Genomic DNA, 16,841 nt, shown 5'->3' on the forward strand with positions numbered 1-16,841 from the left:
ATTAACAATATATACACCAATCTCTATTTCTAACTAATTGTCTTGTGTAACTTTCATGAAATTAGAACCATCTCCTGATTTAAATGTCTCTCATTTTATTTCTTTTGATTTATAATACATCTCTTTGACAACAAATGTCTTGTAACTTATTCCTTCACATTAATATTTTTCAATGCCTTTTTTTACTTTTTAGCATTATAAAAATCTAATTATGATGAGTGGTTTAGTTTAACCAAGAAATGTCAAACCAAATTAGAATCATCTCTTTTGAATCTCTAATTCCACTAACTTTGGCTTCTTCTATATCTTGATGATTTGATTAACAAACAGAGAATTCAATAATACATTTGCATACATTACCATTATGTTCTTTAATACCTTTTTGAATGTCTTTTATGCTTGTATTTAAATGAGTTTTATTTCCTTGTTTTTAAACATAAATTCTATGTAACTCTATTTTCTCTGGAAGTTCATTTTTTTCATCAAGCTTTTCTTCTTTTTGGTTTTTATTTATACATTCTAGAGAAATAGTTTTACAAGGGTAATTATCTGGAAATTCCCAACTTTTTAACATCCCCACTTTTCTCTAAATTTTTTAATTTTTCACTAATCTCAACCTATACTTGGTACAGTTTTTATGTCACTTGATATAATAAGTACATTTATTAAAGTTATTGATATTGCCATAGAATACATCTCTAATTAACTCACGTTTTAAAGTTTTGTGATGACACTAAGGACAAGCTCCAAAAATCCCAAAAGTAAGAATTTCTGTACAACCTTTAAAATAGTTTGACTATCAATTTTGGTATCTCTATCAATATGACTCTCTTTTAAATAATTCCTTTTGAATTGTTAACTTCACGTGTTGTAATTTTTTTAGACTCCCAATACTTTGTATAAAGTTGTTTGAGATGTTCTTCTTCTCCATCTTTAAATGTAAGTTTATCAATACAAGATTGTCTAATTTATTGAATATTTTTTTTGTCTTAGTACGTCTCATCATTTAGTCGATGATAATTTTATTAGTTTGAACTAAGCAAACACATACTCTAAATGATACTCTTCAGTATCAAATCCATCATACCTTGAAGAAATAGTTTCTATACCATTTTTCAATTTGCCTACATCCAGAATCATTTTACACAAGGAACAACATCCTCTATTGACTTACAGAATTCAAATATGAAATGTTAATCTTCCATAATACCTTTTAATTTCAATCTTGAAATAATTCAATCATAGACATTTTGTTAGGTTCATTTTATTATACAATAATTTTGTTATTAAATAACAAAGTAATAATTTGTTATTCTTTTTTATTCGTTTTTGTTTATCTTTTTCACTCAAAAAAAATCTCGAAAAGAAAAGTTAAAAACAAACATGCAAGAATATAAGGAGTATATCCCTTGCTCTTATCAAGACATTTTAAATGATGGGACATCACTTGGTTTGCAGTTGATTACTTGCAGACCAAAAAAACAAAAAGAAACTACATATCCTCAGTATAATTGCGTTGGTAGATTTGAAAAATTAAGACTTCTCTCTCATTATTGTATATCACATTATCTTGATATTATTCCTGCAAAACATAGTTTGTAAGTTAAGTATAATTCAATAAAAAAATATTAAGATATTTATTGGTAGATGAAACTTATTTATTATGTGAAACATATGAAAAAACACTTCCTGAAATCTTAACAACTTTAGACGAAAAGAAAGGTATTAGATTATTACAAGATATTATTGAAGCTTATGACTATCTTCATCAACATAACATTATTGTTGGATATCTTAATACATCAAATATATATTATACAAACACAAATATTGGTAAATTAGGTAATTATGCTTTATATCATTTATCTCAATCAAACAAATATTTTACATGTGCGTTTAAGTTTCCAACAATTGCACCTGAAGTATTACTAAATAGAAATCATTCATGTTCAGTTGAAAGTGATATATATTCTTTAGGAATGTTATATATTATTATTCATATGCAATTTATTCCATCTAAAAAACAATATATTTCATGGGTTATGGCATTGTTTGAACTTTCTAGTCATTGCAAAGAATGTATAAATTGTCAACAACATAACTGTGAAGAATTTACACATAAAGTCGATGAATTAAATAAATTGTATTTTGATAAAGAAACCCATTTAAATCCATTACTTACGTCTTGTGTTTGTCCCATACCAACAATACGACCAACAATATCTATGTTATTAGAAAATAAAATTTTTAGTGAAAGAAGACCAATTATCCAACCTCAAGATAAAGAACTTCTTGAGCTATTAAATTTTAGTTATAATGCACCTAAATATTTTATGACAAGAAGAGAAGTATTACATGAGATGTGTTATTTAAAATTATTAAATACTGACATTCCAAAGAAATATATTGAAATTATGGGAAAAGTATATGGAGAAATGGCTAAATATCCTATTTTCAATCTTGAACGTTTTGTTTCAATTGAAAGAGATGTTTCAGCAGAAGAAGTTCAAAATGATTTCACAATATATTCCATTTCTGTTGAAGACATTATTAACCCTTCAATTGTCATTGATAAAGAACTTGATGGCTATGTAAAATCAGAAGGAAATCAAATAGAAAATACTTCTTCATCTGAAAAACTTCCATTTTTTGTTAACATACTTACTCAACAATTTAGTACATGTCCAGTTACAGATGTAGTTAGATATCATAGATTATATCATGCTTATTTTAGATTCTTATCTCGATACGCAGCAGAGAATCCTAATTTAGTTGGAACTATAGTTCATAAAGTTGAACGAGTTGCACAATCATTTGTTCCTGAATTTTTAAGATTACCTGTTTGGATGTTATTCCTTGGTATTGATGTTAATTTAGCTTACAAAAGATACAATGAACGATCAAAAAGTGTTCCTTTAATTATTAGCTCAAATGATATTGATGAAGATACAAGAGTCATTGTAGAAGATGTTAATAGAGCATTTAGTACCGTTCCAATTATTGCTAATGAAGTTACTCGTAGTCAACTTAAGAGGGTATTATTTTCGTTTTTACGTTCTGGAGAAGAGTATTGTCAAGGTATTCACAGTGTTTGTGCTGTATTTCTTTCTTTATCTTTCAATGAGGCAATATGTAGTGAATGTTTACATAGGTTTGAAGCAGATTTTGTAAGGCAATATTCTCCAGAAAATTTTAGAATTTATTTTATTCGTTTATGTCAATTACTTTCATTCCATGGTCCTAAGGTTGCTCCAACAATGAGTTCTAGAGTTATAGAAAATTCAACAGCAATCAGATGGTTCCTCCCATTATTGTCTTTATCAATGAAATTATCAAGTATTTATCAATTATGGGATTGGGTTCTTCAATCTCCTAAATTTGCTAAATTTATGTTCTTTTTATTAGCATATATCTTGTCTTGTGAACCAATGATTCTTGAATATAACGACCCTTTTGACCTTATCCTTCATTTTAATAAAGTTGAATTTGATCAAGCAGATGTTATTGAACAATGTACTTCTCAATTTAACAATTTAATTTCAACTTCTCCAATAAGTTATACTGAAAATCATATTTCTCCTTCACACCCTTCACGATCTACTCCTTACGCTTCTTTAGCAAATCAAGCAATTGATGAAAGTTCAATGGTAGTTGTACCATTATTAGATCAAAGTGATTTACAATTTACTATGTATAATACTTCTTCATTATATGTTGATATGAGACCAGAATCTACGTATCACACTTTAGCCCCTAAATCATTAAGGGTTATTTTCAATAAACCAGAAGATGTTGTTTCAGAAGTTTCTTCTGCTCTACGTGGGTTTGATGATGTTTATCCTGCTTTTGTTGTCTTAATTAGTGATTGGGATGAAACAAATGATGTTGATATCAGTACGATTTATCTTCAAATGATGACTGTTGCTGATTCATTGGTTAAAAATGGATTTTCTCACATTTGTATGAGTGCTGTTCCATTTCATTCACTCCATCGTCAATTCTTTACAGAAAATGAAGTAGTAAAAACAGAACAAGATGATCATGATGAGGATGTTGTTTAATTAAATGAACCAAAAATTTTCACTCGGCTTTCTTTTTTTTCAACTCAACATAACAAAAAAAATATTATATTGTCAGTTAAGAATAATTAATCATTTAAAAATAACTTAATGAAATTATTAAAAAATTTTTCTACAAATCTAATTAATAAATAATATATTTAAATTATAAATTTTATATTCATTAAAGTAATTAAGACTTTAGTCTTTGGTTTAAAAGTCAAAAATTAAAAATAAAAAGGAATAACATAATGATATAAAAACAAATTAAGTTAAATATATTATTAATATTCTTAATATTTTTTTAGTTTGAAGAAAATATGTATCATTGAAAATGATGAAATTAATAAAAAAGAAATTCTCATTTAAGATACAATCTTTAACTTGAAGTTTTTTATTGGAAGTAAATAAAAAAGTGTTAAATTAATATAAGAAAAAGAAGAGTTAATCTAAATCATCTTCATCTAATCCTTTACTATCACTATCCAATATAGCAATAACATTTTTTAAGTCTGAGTCAGGATAATTGTCTAATGATTTTATTAACATTTTTGCTTGATCATTTGATGTTGGTTTAAAATTACATAAAGAAACAATTTCAAGTAATGACAAATGAGACATGCTTTTTAACTTTTCAATAAGTTCTTTTGAGTTACCATTGTCTTTAAATTGTTTACAATATTCTTCTGTTTCACGTGCACTGAAGTATTAAGAATTATTTTACTTTTTAATAATTATATAAAAAAAAACAAACTATTTTCCTGTTCCTTTTGTTGATACTTCTTCCAATACTTCTGAAGTAGTTAAAGGAATAGCATCTTTAAACATATCACCATATTGTAAAATATCATTATTTGTATTTCGTTTTGTGTTAGCTTCTTCCATTCTTTTATTTTTGTTTTTTTTTTGGTTTTGATAGTCATTTTGTGTTATTTGAATAATCCATATAATTATTATAAAAATAGTTAATAATATTATAAAATACTAAATTTGAAACCTAAAGAAAGATCTAGTAACTATTGAACTAAACCTAGTTCTAAAGGAGAATGTCCACACAAGTTACTGAAACTCCAGTTATCTATGCTCAAGTTACTGAAATTCTTGGTCGTACTGGATCAAGAGGAGGTGTATTACAAGTAAGATGTGATATTATGGGAGAAAACAGACAAATCCTTAGAAATGTAAAAGGACCAATTAGAGTAGGTGATATCCTTACCCTTCTTGAAGCCGAAAGAGAAGCCAGAAGATTGAGATGAGATAAATTAACTAGGTCACTCTGTTATTTTGTGTTGTTTTATATGTTTAAAAGAGTATTTTCAATTTAAATAACAACAAGAATTATTGTTTCTTTTTTTATTTCTTTAATTTCTAATTGTTGTTGTTATTATTTTCATTCTTTTTATCCAAACATTATAAACTGAATGAATGATGAATAAAAAAAAGTTATTTCTTGAGATATTGACTATACCAAGCTTCGTCATTGAGTAAATCATAAAATTTATCTTCAATAATTCCTTGAATCTCATCTACCCATTGAGAACATATTTGTTCATTTTCAAATCTGAAAATATCTTCTCTGAAATAGATACAATTTGAGCTATGATCAATTGACATATCTTTATTAATTGAAATGATAGAAGGTTTAACTTTAGATTTTGTTTTTGTTGTTTTTGCTTGAGAATATGTTTTTTCTTTCACATATGCAATTTGGTCATTCATCAAAAATGCCATATATTTTTCTCTACTAATTTCAATTTCTGATTGATTAACTAAATACCTACCATCTTTTATTAAATCATCATTATTAAAAAGATCAGCTAGATCCATTAATCCATCTCTCATTTTTGCTCTTTGATTGATAGTCATACTAAAGAATTTAAATATTTGTTCTGCATTAACAATTTGTTCATAATCTGGATGCATTGGAGGAGTATGTTTTTTTATTGTTTCTAATAATAATGGATATCTCATTGTTCTTTGTACAGGTTGAATAAGTAATGTTGGAAAATCAGCAGGACTATCTCCTTGAGCTTTATTTGCTTTAGAAATAATTTCTTGAATAATAGGAAGTTCTCTAATATTTTTCCATACTTTATCAGCAATATTATAATCAGTAGTAAATGGTAAATATGGTGTAACTAATATAGCATTTTTAAATATTTCATTACCAACACATGTATCATATTTAAATGAATTAACTAATGGTCTTAATGCTTTTTCAAATTTATCTGAATTAATAATACATTTTTCTAATGTAGTAAATATTCTTTTAATATCTTTTTCATTAAGTTGACCATTTTTAGCTGCTTCTATCATTGGTTTTCTATATAATTCATTCAATTTTTTCATATTATTAACTAAATTTCTTTCAGTATCAACAAATTCTATAAAATCTTTTCTTCTATCTCTTAATTTTTTAATTTGATATTTTTCCATTACAACAACTGTACTAATTCTTCTTTGACAAAATTCTAATGATTTAATATCTTCTATTGGATCAATTTGTATTTTACTAATTTTAATATTCTTTTTAGCTAATAATTCTCTCATTTTATTAATTTTTTGAATATCAATTTTTGGTTGAATATTTTCTTTTCTTACTCTTAATGATCCATAAATTTTACTCATAGTTTCATTTTTATTTAATTCTAATAGTTTTTCTTCATTTTCTTGTTTTTTTCTTTTTACCGTCTCTTCTACTTGTTCATTAATTCCATAATATTGACAAATATCTTTTATATTATCTTCATTTGAATTATATACATTTAAATCATAATATGAAATATGTAATGCTCCTCGTTTAATGTATTCTACTAATTTCTTTTCTCCATCAATCTTTTTTAAACAATCTATCATTCTTCTATCCATTACACTTAAAAATTTTCCCATTATTTCAGATAATGTTTCTCTTGTAACTCCTAAATATACTAATATATCTGGAATGGCAACTCCAAAATACATTAATATTACCATTCGTTCAACTGCTTTACGACTTGTTAATTCAATGTCATATGTTGATTCTCCTTTTAAATAATCAAAATATATTTTCCATTGCTTTTCTTCTTTTTTATTTCCTGGAATTTTAATTATTTCTCCACGTTCAATACTTTCTTTCTTTTTCTCAGCTAAAAATCCTATGACACTCATTACACTTCTTCTATTATTTAGTAAACTCTTTTCAAATTCAAATGTTGCTCCATTAATTTCAAATCGTATCACTTCTGTTTCATTTCTTGTATTAAATGAGTACCATGCCTCATAATATTCTTGAACTGTAGCTGTGCCAGTAACTCCATTCATCTTGAAATTGTTTTTCACTAAAAACTTTTTTACTTTTTAAAGATTTATAACATCACATGCTATTTTGTGTTATTTTTTAAATATGTTATTAATAACAATATTATTTAAATAAATTTTTCTTAATTTATGTTTTAATAAAAAACAAAAAGAAATTACTAAAAAATTAAAAAAAAAGTGAAAACTAAAAAAAATAAATTGAATAAAAGTGAAAATGATACGTAATGTAGTGTTTAATTATGTTTCAAATAATCCATTGTACTCAGTTTCATGGAGTAATAGAAAAGATAAACCATTGAGAATTGCAACTACATCATTTATGAGTCAAATCAAAAATAGTTGTGAAGTTTGTTATTGTTTTAATAAATCATTATATTTAATAAATACCTCTGATTATATAGGTAATTCAATTAAATGAACAATCAAATCAAATGATTAAAATATGTGAAACTGAAATCGATTATCCTCCTACTAAAGTACAATTTTCTCCAGATACTTCTACTGGTGCTAAAGACCTTCTTGTTGTTGGAGGATTAAAACCACAACTATTTGAGATTCATGGAAATAAAATGGTAAATGTTGCTGTATTAGGTGCTTCAAATGATTCATTATCACCATGTACTTCATTAGATTGGAATGTTATTAATAAAGATAGATTAGGAACTTGTTCTTTAGATACTACAGTCACTGTATGGTCAGTTGAAACTCATCAACCAATAAAAAAATTAATTGCACATGATAAAGAAGTTTATGATATTTCATTTGCAGCTAATCCTGATTTATTTGGAACAGTTGGAGGAGATGGTTCATTGAGAATGTTTGATTTACGTTCATTAGAACATTCAACTATTTTATATGAGTCACAAGGTCTTGTTCCTTTATTAAGATTAGCTTGGAATCATTTTGATCCAAATTTCATTGCTACATTCTCTTCTGACTCAAATAAGATTATTGTTATTGACGCAAGAAAACCAGCTGTTCCATACACTGAACTTGCTTTACATCAAAGTAATGTTAATGCTATTTGTTGGAGTCCACATAGTAGTACTCATATTTGCAGTGCATCAACAGATAGAAAGGCATTAATATGGGATTTATATCCTATAGAAAAATCAAGTGATCCAGTTGCACTTCAGTATGAAGCATCAGCACCAGTTAATGATATCTCATGGTGTGGAACAAATTCTGATCTTATTTGTATGTCAGTTGGAAATCAAATTCTAGCTGTCCGAATTTAATCATTTTTGTTATATATTACCAATTTTGTTTATTTTTAAATTGATATAAAAATAAAAGAAAGGGAAAGAATTATGAGATTTAGTACTAGAAATATTTTTGAGGAGTAATAAAGATTTGGTAATGAAAATTTGAAACGAAAAATAAAAACTATGAAAGAAAAAAAGATTAATCATAAAATCAATGTTTTCACCTACTGTTCAAACACTAGGACTTCTTAACCTTGATCCTCATACAAATATAGTTTCTGTTCTTACAAAAGAAATTCAAATATCAATTATTCATCAAGTCTCAGGGTATATTGTAAATAATTTAAATCAATTTCAAGCAAGTTTGAACACTGAAGAGCATTGTAAGTGGTTTGTTATTTTTATTTAGTAGAACAAAAAAAGAGGATTGATAATAATTCGATAGGATGATGGAAATAATTGGTGCTGGTTTGAGACTTCCAGTTGAATGTTTTGAAACAATTGGTCAATGTGTTAAAATATATGAATCATGGTTTATTCTACAACAATATACTCCTCAACCTATCGTTCAAAAATTTAAAGAATTTAAACGTGTTGTATGTGAACAACTAACTTTGGTTTTATGTAAAAGAGAAACTACACCACAAAATTTTAATGTATTTCCAAAATATTGTGAGTTATGTAAAAAAGTTATTAGTATATTAAGGGTACTAAGTAAGTCATTAGAAAAACAGGGTGGTGAAGTTACTCGAATGTTTAGATTAGTTATTGGATGTGTACAAGATGTTTGCGGGTGTAAGTGGTCAAATGAAGAATTAGTATTTATTTCACCAGTAGCTGGTGTATTAATTCGATTTTTTTATGAGATGTGGGTTGAACATTCTAATGAAGATTGTAGTTTAGTAAAGTTAATTTCTAAATTACATCCACAATGGATTAAAATTAATACAATTGCTTTAGAATGGGTTAAAATTGCACAATATATTCAAAGTAAATATCTTGATACATTATATATAACAAAATTAGATAATGGCGTATTGTCATTAAAAAATGAAGAATATGATTTTACACTAACTACTTCATCAACTTCATTACTTAAAATGTGGCTTCATTTTATTCGTTTGTTAGTTAAATATTATTCAAATTTAAATAAATAAATAATTATTTATAATAAATAGATTTTTGTGGAAATGTTGCAAACATAACTAACCCAGATGTTCTTGAATTAGTTGAAGAAGGATTTTATAATTTAATTGTTCAGATGATTTCATATACAAATAATAAAAATATTCAACAACCTCCTGATGGAAACATTATATTATCTATATACTTTGATACTATTAGTTTTCCTGTAATATATTTATCACATCATATTTATTTTGGGGCAATCTTATTCTCTCTGAAAACATTATTTCTTATAATTAATACTTTTGCCTTTAATAATACTATTGACCAATCTTATTTAATTAAAATTTATCATGTCATCTCTTTTGGAATTGATACACAAAATAGTATTGTATTATCTTTTATTTTAAAACAACTTCCTAGTTTATTTAAAAAAAGATTACCTGGTATTGAAGTATTATATCCAAACTTGATGGTAACAATGGAACGATATTGTGCTTCAGCCTCAACTTCAAAAGATCAATTATTAGATATACTATCATTATTACAATTGATTCAACTTTCTTTCTCACAACAATGGGAAACTATTATGATTCCTACAATTCCAAGACGTTCATCCATTCAATTTTCATACCACAATCTCATAGAAAAAACAAGGTCTGTATTATTTAGTATCTTAAAAACTTCAAAGGATCCAGATGTATTAGATTCATTATTATTAAGTTTTAATAGGTTCTTACTTGATTATGTCACTCGTGAGTTTGAAATAATAACAATTGATGACAACTCGCCAGATTTTGTTTTACAAGAATTTATTAAAGAAATGAGTCAAAATGGAATGTATTGGTTTGAGTGTTTATTTAATGCAAAGAAATATCATAACATTATTGAATTACTAAGAACTCTTAATCAAATTATTCCATGTCTTTCATCTCCTCAAGGACCATTCCAAGAAATTTTCCAAGTTTTATCTAATTTTGTTGAATTAAATTATAAAACATGTGAAAATATTCATCCAGTATTATCAGTATATGCACTCTTTTTCTCAAAATGTTATCCAAATTTACCATCAAATGTTTTGATAGCATCATTAAGATTATGTAGTAAGATATGTTCATTTTTTAATTCTTTAATAACAAATGATCCTATGTTAGCAGTAACTTATAAATTTGATTCAGAATTAATGAGCTCTCTGTTTAATAATTTAATGCCAGAGTCTTTTAAAGATAATATTATTAATGAAGTTTTTATTTATAACTTATTTAAACAATATAATATAACTAATATATTTGATCATTTCCAAATATTCTTTGATTCGCATTCAGTTATTTCTTATATTGATCTTCCATGGACAATGAATAATGAATTTTGTGACATTCTTGTTATTTCTAGAACTGCATATTTTAAACAAACATACATCATTAGATATCTTATGGATAATGAACAATGGACTTTAATCAAAAATAATATTAATTATCAAGAAGTCACTATTGGATATCCTTGTTTTAATGAAAAGGAGACATGGACACATCAATCAATTCTTTTCAACCTTGACCATTATTTAAATCCTAAACCAGCACCACAAAAACATGCTTCACTCCATCTACCGAATTTGAAACATATTGTCCAAGAGTCTTCAAATTTTAATTGTTCTCCCATTAGGTTATTCTGTATGAGCATTCACTTAATGGAAATTTCTCATATGAATTTAATCCCATTAAATACAAATGAGAAATTATTAAATGAATTGGTAGAATTAGACTCTGTTGCAACAAAAATTACTGGAAATGTTGAACTAAAAATTAAACAAAACAATCAACTTTTTGTTGAATTTGTAAGTAATCTTGGAACCTTAGTTGATGGTGAAACGTTTGTTGGTTATAAAGGGAAGTATGATAAAGAATCTATGTTTGTGTGTAACTCAAATTCTGAAATGGATGTAATTTATAATATTCCATCAATATACGCTACTCCTAATGAAGCCAAAGGTAAAGAAGAGATTGTAATTGAATGGAAAGAAAGAAATGAAATACAAGAATATTCAACATTAAAACATGATGATAAATTATATATTATCATTGAACATGATAATTCAGATATTTTTAGAGTTTTATCAAATAAATGTGTTGGACCAATGTTAAATGTTCAATATATTAGTTTAGGTTCTTTAGGACTATTTATCAAATTAACTTGTGAAGCATATTTAAGGCAAAACAATGGTAATATATCTCAAATTAATAGAAGAGCTGCATTAGAAGTTATTAAATCATATTCTGATGATTTAAATCCACATGCTGAAATTCATATGTTATTCAATGAATCTTTCAGAAAATCTTTTAATACGTCAGAACTTAATTTTACTCTTGATGACATTGATCTTCCACTACTTTCTCCTACTACACCAACAAAACCTAGGGCTTTAGATATTAGACAAAAAGCACAAGACAATCCTGAAGATTTGACAACTTCACCAACAAAGACAAACCAAGTAAAATCAAATTCATTATTTAATAAGGCTACTACTTCTCAGAAACCTCAACAAGATAATTCATGTATGTCAAAATCATCATTTGCTTTCAAAAAGATTGTTCAACAACAAGAAAAACAACAACAACAAATTCGACAATTAGAATTGTTACAAAATCGTTCTTCTTCTTCTGAAGATATTTCTCCTACTGTAATTAAGTCAGACCCACAACCTATTCCAAAAACAACTCCAACAACTCCTCAAAATAATTTACCATCTCCTCAATCAAATACAACTTCTGTTTCTCCTTCCCAAACACCTAAACAGCACGTAAATATGTTCCAGTCAGCTCCAGTTGTATCTTCATTCCAAAAAAGACCTCCTCAACGAGGTGGTTTCTTTACACAACGTGAAACAAATAAACAAGCAAAAGCCTCAATTAAAAGTGCATCAAATTATCCTCAAGTTTCTGTTCCATTAGCAACACAAGCTCATGGACAATACTCATATCAAAAAAAACAAGAAACTCCTCAACAAAAACATAATACCACGGGTTGGCAAATGGGTGGTACAAATGAAAAAACTCGTACAGGTCATCTCACAGCAACTTCTCGTGGATTTGTTATGGGAGATAGAAGAAGTCGTGATATTACCCCAACACAACAAGAACAACATGAAACAAATTGAAACAACTTTTTTTAATTACAATTTTGGAACAAGTTTATGATAGTTCTTTTTGAATCTAATTCATTATTCCTTGATTTCTTTTTAATTGGTTTATTTCTATTAAATCTTCTTCGTTTAAACAATAGCCTGTTCTATCTATTTTCAACTGACAAGTTAAACAATCATAAATCCATTCTATTCCTACTACATCAATTTTTTTCTCGTTACAAATTTTCATTTGTTTAAGTACATCTTTAAAGTCTATTAAATTATTACCAATAATGCATACAGTGACTGAAGAAGTTAATTTTGTTTTAAACTTTGCTCCATGAAACTCACATTGTTTAATTGTGTCTTCATTAAGACTCCCAAGAATTTTTATGTTTTCTCCAGTAAAAAATTTAGATTCTTTTTTCATACAAAATATAGTTTCATTTAAAGAAGGTTGAGACAAATATGATATGATTGACATCAATTGAACTAATTCATTACTTTCATTACTAATAGAGTTTTGCTGCATTTCTTGTGATGTGATATTATTTAGAGTATTTTCAGTTTGGTTTTCTTGGGTGTAATGGAAATTTTGGTTTTCCTCTTTTGTTGAACTAATTCCTACAACACCTTCTCTGCTCGTATCTTGTGACTGCCTTTGGGTATTAAACACTTCATCAAAAATACCTTTGTCAGAGTTTTGTATTGTTTGTGTTGATTCAGGTGATGTTAATGTAAATGGTATTTCATCTAAAAATTGATCAAATTCTATTGGAAGTGTTTGAGTTTCTGAAATAGGTTTAGTTTCAATACTTTTCCTTCTTAGAAAAGCAAGAGATTGTTTAGGAAGTTCAAATGTAACTTCAGATTTAGTTAAAACAATTGTGTCATTACGAATACTAGTAGAGGCTTTTCTCTTTTTTAATTCATTGCTTGATTTTCTTCTTAAGAGAATTTCATTAAACCTAGCTTCTTCACTTTTTCTTTTCTCTTCTTCTTCAGACTTTCTTTGATATTCTTGTTGAACACGTTCTTCGTAATGACTATCAACAAATCGTCGAATTATTCTGTTTCTATTATTAACATCTAATCTACACTCAAGCATTTCATTAAAATCAATATACCGCTCTTTGTCTAAAACAAAGATTCCTTTGTTATTAATTAGATAATGATGTTCAATGTCTTCGTTTAATTTACTATTATAATCAACATAAATTTTACCATTAAATGATTGCCAACGAATTTTACTTGTTGACTCTGTTGGTACTGTGCATTGAACTTCGACCTTTCGTGTTGTTAAATGAATAGAAACTGACATTCTATTTATTAGGAGATCTTTTTTATCAAGAAATTTGAGGTATGTTTTTAAAAATAGATAGACTCTCAAATTTCAGTTGATAAATCAAATAAGGAACTTATGTTGATACTATCTATATGAGGTGGTTTTGCTTTCTTTTTAAAAGAGTAATTTCTTCGGTAAGGAGTTAGAACTAAAATTTTTAAAGGTGAATCAAAATAATCATTACATCCTTTCACAAAGAGAAAGTTAATCACGAAATATTCTATTTCTTGAATCAATCTTTTCATTTCAGAATTTAATGAATTTAGATTCTTTCTTAATCCACACTCACCAAGAAAAACTATCATAAAAGATTCCTTTTGATTGTCATCTTTTTTATAGGTTAGATACTCATTCAGTTTTAATAAATCAAAAACTTCTCCTCGTTTCTTTAAGATACATCCTCGTAATTTAGTAAGAAAGTTCAAATTACACACTCCAAATGATGAGATTATTTTTAATGTAATTCTTTCTTTTAAATAACCAATTCCATAAAATTCTAGTATTTGTCTTTTACGTACAATTTCATTCCATTTCCATAGAGTGCTTATTGGTAATAATTCATTTATAATGCATTCTTGCATAAGTTTCTCAAAATAAGACACTTGTATTTTCATTTTAAGAGCAGCATTATAATGTGGAGTTAAAGAATTAGTCATTTCTAATTATCAATTATAGTGGATGAATTTAAGTCATTGAAAAGCCAATAAAAAATAAATCATTTTTGAGTCTTAGTGTTAAATAACAAATTTAAATTATATTATTGTTATTGTGGCATTAATTTCTTTACTGCATTAACTAATTTACTCTTGTTGAATTGTGCCCGTTCATATAATTCTTCGTACTGTTCAATAAAAGTATTTATAACGTCATCCTTGTTAGATTCTCCAGAACATATTTTTGTTAATTCTTTTTCTGTTTCTGCTCGAAGTTGTGGTCTAGAAAATTCAAAACCCATTGAGTCATATCCTTCAACTAATGCAAGTCCTAAGTTTGTAGGAATAAATGATCCTTGTTTAACAATAACATATTCTCTTTCTTGAATTTTTTGAATATGTTGTGCAATAGTTGCATCAGTACCAATTCCATTTTTATCCATAAGTTGAATTAACTCAGGCTCTGTTAATGGTTTTGGTGGTGATGTTTCTCCATAACTCACTTCAAAACAATTTAATTGGACTTTTTCTCCTTCATGAAACTCAGGAATTTCTTTATCTGACCATTTTCTAAATGGGAAAATGTTTAAATAATTACGTTCTGTAATCATCAATCCATTACAATGAAAACTTTCATTACCAACTTGTAATCCAATTTTTGTTTCAAATCCCCTTGCATCATCTGACATATTTGCTAAATAATTTCTTACAATGAAGTCATAAATTTTTCTTTCTTTTTCTGACAAATCATTTAAATTAGCATTTCTTGTTGGATGAATAGGAGGATGAGACTTATCAGTTGCTTTTCCATTTCTTGGATTTTTCATTTTACCATTTAGTAATTCTTGGACATATGATGAATATATACGATTCTCTTGAAACATTTCAATTTGTTTTCTATGATTCATATCAGAAGGAAATATATTTGTTTCTGTTCGTGGATAACTAATTAACCCAGAGTTATATAACTTCTCTGCTATATTCATTGTTTCATTTGAACTAATTTTAAAATACTTAGAACATGCTTTTTGAAGATCAACTGTTGTTAATGGTAATGGTTTAAAGTTGGTTCGACTTTTTTCTAATATCTCAGTAATAGTTGCAGAGTTTATATATTCCAATGCATCTTCATATAATAAGTCACATATCAGCCTATCAAATAACCTATTTCTATCCCAATGAAATTCGGTTAATATAGAATTTTTTTCTACAACACAATTAATTTTATAAAATGTCTCTTTTGTAAATGCCTTAATTTGATAATATCTATCAACAACAAATCCTAAAGTAGGAAATTGACATGCTCCATAACTTAAGACTTTCCCTTCTAATGCTTTTGATTTATTTTTTAGTAATGTTGTTTGAAATCTTGTAAAAGCAGCTCCTGTTCTTAAATCAATTTCTTGTCTTACATCAACAGCCTCACTCATATGTTTATTAGGAGCAGTTAATGTGTTGTATGCTTTAATAATTTCATTAGGAACTAAACTATTAAAATGAGCTCTCCATACTTTCATCTTTGAATTAACTTCAGAACATACTTCAATAACTTCAAAAGAAATGTTTTCTCCTTCTCTATCACAGTCAAGCCATAGTACTAATACCTGACATTTTTTTGCTAAACTTTTCAAGTTTAATTCAACTTTCTTCATATTGGATGGAACACTCTTTTCTATTGGTGCTGTAAAAAGTTCTTCAGGATCACAACTACCCCATGAACGGTAAGCTGTAGTAAAATCAATTCCCTTCAAATGCCCTGCAACAGAAGTAACATAATGAGTACACTTCCCATCATTTTTAAATTCATGTTCAAATGAAAACACAGAATTATATTTAGATAATCCTGGTGTTTTTTTACATGTCCCACGAGATAGGGTGTATGAGATAGCACTTGCTACACTCGGTTTTTCTGCTACATGCAGTATGGAGTTCATTACAAAATTAAATAAACAATTGAGTTTTTATTTAATGGTTCATTATTAATACTTTTTATTATACTTTTTGATTTATTAGATTTTCACTTTTTTATATACTTTG

General features: G+C 26.8%; 9 protein-coding genes across 9 annotated transcripts; 4 read left to right on the plus strand and 5 right to left on the minus strand.

Moving 5' to 3' along the window:
* Positions 1-1,383: 1,383 nt before the first annotated feature.
* On the plus strand, positions 1,384-4,061 carry EHI_038840 (Rab GTPase activating protein, putative; the record flags this gene model as incomplete). The annotated part of the gene is made up of 2 exons (XM_651780.1): positions 1,384-1,594; positions 1,648-4,061. The coding sequence occupies 2 exons, from the start codon at positions 1,384-1,386 to the stop codon at positions 4,059-4,061; spliced, it is 2,625 nt and encodes an 874-aa protein (XP_656872.1).
* Positions 4,062-4,502: 441 nt separating this feature from the next.
* Positions 4,503-4,943, minus strand: EHI_038850 (uncharacterized protein; the record flags this gene model as incomplete). The annotated part of the gene is made up of 2 exons (XM_001913592.1): positions 4,503-4,758; positions 4,813-4,943. 2 exons carry the CDS (start codon positions 4,941-4,943, stop codon positions 4,503-4,505), a joined length of 387 nt encoding a protein of 128 aa, XP_001913627.1.
* A 159-nt stretch (positions 4,944-5,102) lies between these two features.
* Positions 5,103-5,339, plus strand: EHI_038860 (40S ribosomal protein S28, putative). Its single transcript, XM_647606.2, has one exon. It carries the CDS (start codon positions 5,105-5,107, stop codon positions 5,312-5,314), a length of 210 nt encoding a protein of 69 aa, XP_652698.1. The 5' UTR covers positions 5,103-5,104; the 3' UTR covers positions 5,315-5,339.
* A 162-nt stretch (positions 5,340-5,501) lies between these two features.
* On the minus strand, positions 5,502-7,358 carry EHI_038870 (Rho guanine nucleotide exchange factor, putative; the record flags this gene model as incomplete). Its single annotated transcript, XM_651783.2, has 1 exon — positions 5,502-7,358. The coding sequence occupies one exon, from the start codon at positions 7,356-7,358 to the stop codon at positions 5,502-5,504; it is 1,857 nt and encodes a 618-aa protein (XP_656875.2).
* A 211-nt stretch (positions 7,359-7,569) lies between these two features.
* EHI_038880 (WD repeat protein) lies at positions 7,570-8,593 on the plus strand (the record flags this gene model as incomplete). The annotated part of the gene is made up of 2 exons (XM_651784.1): positions 7,570-7,701; positions 7,757-8,593. The coding sequence occupies 2 exons, from the start codon at positions 7,570-7,572 to the stop codon at positions 8,591-8,593; spliced, it is 969 nt and encodes a 322-aa protein (XP_656876.1).
* Positions 8,594-8,774: 181 nt separating this feature from the next.
* On the plus strand, positions 8,775-12,839 carry EHI_038890 (uncharacterized protein; the record flags this gene model as incomplete). The annotated part of the gene is made up of 3 exons (XM_651785.1): positions 8,775-8,950; positions 9,006-9,679; positions 9,739-12,839. 3 exons carry the CDS (start codon positions 8,775-8,777, stop codon positions 12,837-12,839), a joined length of 3,951 nt encoding a protein of 1,316 aa, XP_656877.1.
* Positions 12,840-12,894: 55 nt separating this feature from the next.
* Positions 12,895-14,127, minus strand: EHI_038900 (uncharacterized protein; the record flags this gene model as incomplete). The annotated part of the gene is made up of 1 exon (XM_651786.1): positions 12,895-14,127. One exon carries the CDS (start codon positions 14,125-14,127, stop codon positions 12,895-12,897), a length of 1,233 nt encoding a protein of 410 aa, XP_656878.1.
* A 65-nt stretch (positions 14,128-14,192) lies between these two features.
* Positions 14,193-14,807, minus strand: EHI_038910 (uncharacterized protein; the record flags this gene model as incomplete). Its single annotated transcript, XM_651787.1, has 1 exon — positions 14,193-14,807. One exon carries the CDS (start codon positions 14,805-14,807, stop codon positions 14,193-14,195), a length of 615 nt encoding a protein of 204 aa, XP_656879.1.
* A 107-nt stretch (positions 14,808-14,914) lies between these two features.
* EHI_038920 (DNA topoisomerase III, putative) lies at positions 14,915-16,738 on the minus strand (the record flags this gene model as incomplete). Its single annotated transcript, XM_651788.1, has 1 exon — positions 14,915-16,738. One exon carries the CDS (start codon positions 16,736-16,738, stop codon positions 14,915-14,917), a length of 1,824 nt encoding a protein of 607 aa, XP_656880.1.
* Positions 16,739-16,841: the final 103 nt, after the last annotated feature.

Source organism: Entamoeba histolytica, genomic scaffold, assembly GCF_000208925.1.
Source record: "Entamoeba histolytica HM-1:IMSS scf_1104750516869 genomic scaffold, whole genome shotgun sequence".
Lineage (NCBI taxonomy): Eukaryota > Evosea > Mastigamoebida > Endamoebidae > Entamoeba > Entamoeba histolytica.

Excerpts from the sequence above, each read along its gene's own strand:
- EHI_038860 (XM_647606.2), top strand. The coding sequence starts at position 5,105 with ATGTCCACACAAGTTACTGAAACTCCAGTTATCTATGCTCAAGTTACT.